This window comes from Solanum stenotomum, unplaced genomic scaffold (assembly GCF_019186545.1).
Source record: "Solanum stenotomum isolate F172 unplaced genomic scaffold, ASM1918654v1 scaffold33098, whole genome shotgun sequence".
Taxonomy (NCBI): domain Eukaryota; kingdom Viridiplantae; phylum Streptophyta; class Magnoliopsida; order Solanales; family Solanaceae; genus Solanum; species Solanum stenotomum.
This window is the reverse complement of record NW_026032265.1, coordinates 1-3913: the sequence shown is the minus strand read 5'-3', so window position 1 is coordinate 3913 and position 3913 is coordinate 1. Positions and strand designations below refer to the sequence as shown.

The 3913-nt window shown below is 31.7% G+C and overlaps 1 protein-coding gene and 1 pseudogene across 1 annotated transcript; both read left to right on the top strand.

Moving 5' to 3' along the window:
- Positions 1–563: 563 nt before the first annotated feature.
- On the top strand, positions 564–2251 carry LOC125852236 (uncharacterized). The gene is made up of 3 exons (XM_049531968.1): positions 564–877; positions 1482–2028; positions 2111–2251. Exons 1-3 carry the CDS (start codon positions 564–566, stop codon positions 2249–2251), a joined length of 1002 nt encoding a protein of 333 aa, XP_049387925.1.
- Positions 2252–2370: 119 nt separating this feature from the next.
- LOC125852237 (uncharacterized) lies at positions 2371–3277 on the top strand (annotated as a pseudogene).
- Positions 3278–3913: the final 636 nt, after the last annotated feature.

The window sequence follows — 3913 nt, the reverse complement described above, 5'->3', positions numbered from 1 at the left end:
CGAAAAGATGTCTTACATCTACAAATATGTAGTTAAGCTATTTTATTTTCCTCTCAATTTGTTTCTTTTTACACCAACCTCTATATTTTAATCTTATTTATATTAATATTTTTTGTAGTTTCAATGTGCTTATACCTATATAATGATGCATGCTTCAGATGAAGTGCTTACTGATCTAATTCATATGCTTGATAGATTATAATTCAGTTTACTAAATTAACATAATGTAAATAATTGTGTGTTTACTTGTTTAAACTTATTGGAGTCTATTTAATGTGCTGCTTCTTTGGAATATCTGAAATCATATATGAACTCCTTTAAATACTTGTTACAGGATAGCTAGCAAGATTAAATGTAAAGTTTAAAAAGTATCTAGAACCAAGCTCTCCATTGCATATATATAGTCTAGTTTATAAAAAAATAATGTCAACAGACGGTTCCATTTCATATAATGGAAGAGTCTGATACTATATTCAAAGCATACTCAATTACTTAAGTGTGAAATTGTTCACCATATGCATAAGTGTATTATCCCCCTCCATTTTTTCAAACTCNGATTTGCAATGTATCCATTATGCATTGACACAAATGAAAAGATTGGCAGTGATGTACATAATTTTGATGGAACATGCGGAGAAATTACGTGTGTAGAAGGCACAACACATGATACAGAAGCTCTTGCGGTGGTTGAATCAAGAATTTGTGATTCGTATTACATTCCAGAATTGGAAGTTACAAATTACATAATTAATTCAAATAGTATAGAGGTGAAGACAGGTCAATTATATAAGGATAAAGCAACACTCGTCGATGTGATGGCGAAATATAAGATAAAGAACAACTTCAATTGCAAAGTAAAGAGATCTGATATACAAAGGTATGTAAGTATTTGATTTGTTTTGTGAAGAACTGTGTTTGGATTCTTTAGATCTATAAATGGTGATACCATTATTTTGTTTTAATGTATGATACATTATTAATTAGAAAGTCATTGATTTTGATTTTTTGTTTAGTTCATTGAATATGATTTGGGGTAGATTGATAATGATACACTATTTGTTGATACATTAAGTTAATATTGTTGATACGTTCAGATTAGACTGTTTAAACATTAAAGAATTTAATCGCAATAATCATGTTGCCGATACATTCCGTCATCTTGTAATACATGATTCATTATTTATTTATTTTTGAATGTGATAAAAAATAATTGTGTTGGTCGTTAATAATATTGATACATTGAGTTAACACTGTTGATACGTTAAGATAATACTGTTGAAACAGTAAATAATCATGTAGCCGAAACATTCCAAAAAATTGTGATACGTGATACAAAAAATACACTACATTAATCGTGTTGGTCTTTGAAAATTGTTAATACATTAATGTACATCATTCTTTGGTTACTTTGAACATTAGTGTTTTATATATTATATCATGTAACTGCTATATGTATTAATATGATGAAGAAAATTGTACAGTTATGTGTTGGTATGCTTTTCGGATGAATGTGGCTGGACTATGAAGGCTTCCTGCAGAAAAAAATCTAATGTTTTCAAAGTTAGATACTTCAATAGTGAACATACGTGTCCAATGCGGGATAGGGTACTAACCAAAGTCCAAGCAACAATCGGGTTTGTAAGTGGTGTGACTGCTCCCAAATTGGTCAACCATAAAAGAATTCATACTCCGAAAGATAGAATTGCTGATATTAGAAAATTCTATGGGGTTCAAATATCTTACCAGCATGCATGGCGTGCTAAAGAACGTGCACTAGAAATGATAAGGGGTAAATCATTGGCTGGATATAGACAGATGCCGAGATACATAGACATGCTAAATACTGTGTATCCAAATTCTTATATAAGGATGCAAAAGACTGAGGAAGATGAATTTATGTATCTGTTCGTAGCCTTAAGACCATTGATTAGGGGGTTCGATTACTGCAGACCAATAGTTGTTGTCAATGGTGCACATCTGGGAGGAGCTTACAAAGGGACATTTGTATCAGCAAGCACACTTGATGGGGCAGGTATATATTTTTCATAGTTGTGAGGTGTTTGTAGATGTTATGTATCAAATGAAATAATATGTGTTGCTTTGTAATTAGGTTGCATATTTCCATTGGCATATGGTGTTGTGGACACTGAAAATGATTGTTCGTGGACATGGTTCTTCGAACAATTCAAAAATGCATTTGGCGAGCGCGAAGAAATGTGTGTTGTATCAGATAGGAATGAGAGTATTATGAAAAGTGTAAGGATTGTGTTCCCAAATGTACCTCATTATGCATGCATATGGCATCTTTGGAAGAATGTCTGTGGAAACTTCAAAAGGAGCAGAAACACCCCAAGTGATTTATTTTACTCTATGGCCAAGGCATACAGAAAGGAGGATTTTGATAAATTGATGGCTAAGGTTGATAAAATTGATCACAGGGTTAAGGAGTACCTTGAGGATGCAGGGTATGAGAAGTGGTCGAGAGTTCATTCAACAGTAAATAGAGGTAGAATGATGACTTCGAACATTGCGGAATGTATCAATGGTTGTCTTGTTGAAGCACGACAATTGTCTATATTAGAATTCTTGGAAGAAGTTAGAATTCTATTTGGTTCTTGGCATTGCAAAAACAGAGAAATAGCCTCTTATACAAAGGACACATTGGGGAGAAGATTTGAGGAGGTATTGATTATAAATGCATCTAAAAGTTCGAAGATGGAGGTATGTGTCATGATACATTATTTTATATTGTATGTATCTAATTCGGTGTATCATTCTGCTGTTTGAACATGATTTCTTTGAAATCATTTTATAGGTGACTTTTTTAATGTACGCAGGTTGTTCCATCATCTGAATTTATTTTCTCGATTTATGAAGCTGGAAGAAGATACATTGTTTGTCTTGAGCGGAAAGTATGTTCTTGTGGAAGATTTCAACTAGATGAGATACCTTGCGCACATGCAATCGTTGTTTAAAGGAAAAGAATGTTAAAGATATGCATCCATATTGCTCTGATTACTACAAGCCTGATGCATTAGCAAAAACATATGAGATTCCAATGGTTCCAATGCCAGATAAGGAAGATTGGTCAGCTCCTGAGGATGTGGTAGCTGAAACTGTGTATCCACCTAGATACAGACGATTAGCTGGACGACCAAGAAAAAAAAGAAAAAAGAATGCGGATGAAAAGATTACAGTGAACACAAATTGTTGTGGACAATGTGGACAAGAAGGTCACAACAGAAGAACTTGTACTTTCTTTCCAAAAGAAAAGTGAAATCATTATAATGGTTATATGACATTATACAGAAGGATGCCCTGTATGATATATTATTAATGGTACCTTTTTTATAACCACTTTGATTGATTGCAAAATTAACACATACTATTTATAATGATATATATTATGATACATAAATAAAAACACTAAATGACACTACACAACAAGTAATGATACATAATAAAAACAAGTTGATACATATAAAAACGCATGTTACCAGACTTCAACAGAGTCGTATTATAAAATTTGATATATTATACAGAAGGATGCCCTGTCTGATACATCAACGAATTTTTTTGTTAAATTTGACAAATCTATTTTTCATATTGGGGTTCGTCATGTATCATTTTTTTCGATACACATATAAAACAAAGGTTTTACAATTTTTGACTAAATCTCAAATCAGTATATATCAAACTAAGATAGTGTTTTTGAATGTATCATGATTTAACCCAATAAACAATATAAAACATCAAATTAATGTATCATTCAATTTCAGTCTAAGATATCAAACGCAATACAAATCAGAAACAAGCTAATGTATCATATTCATTAAATAATAAATAATTTCAGTAATGTATCATATACATCAAATTATATAACGCTTGTTGTATCATATATGTTAATTGGTTA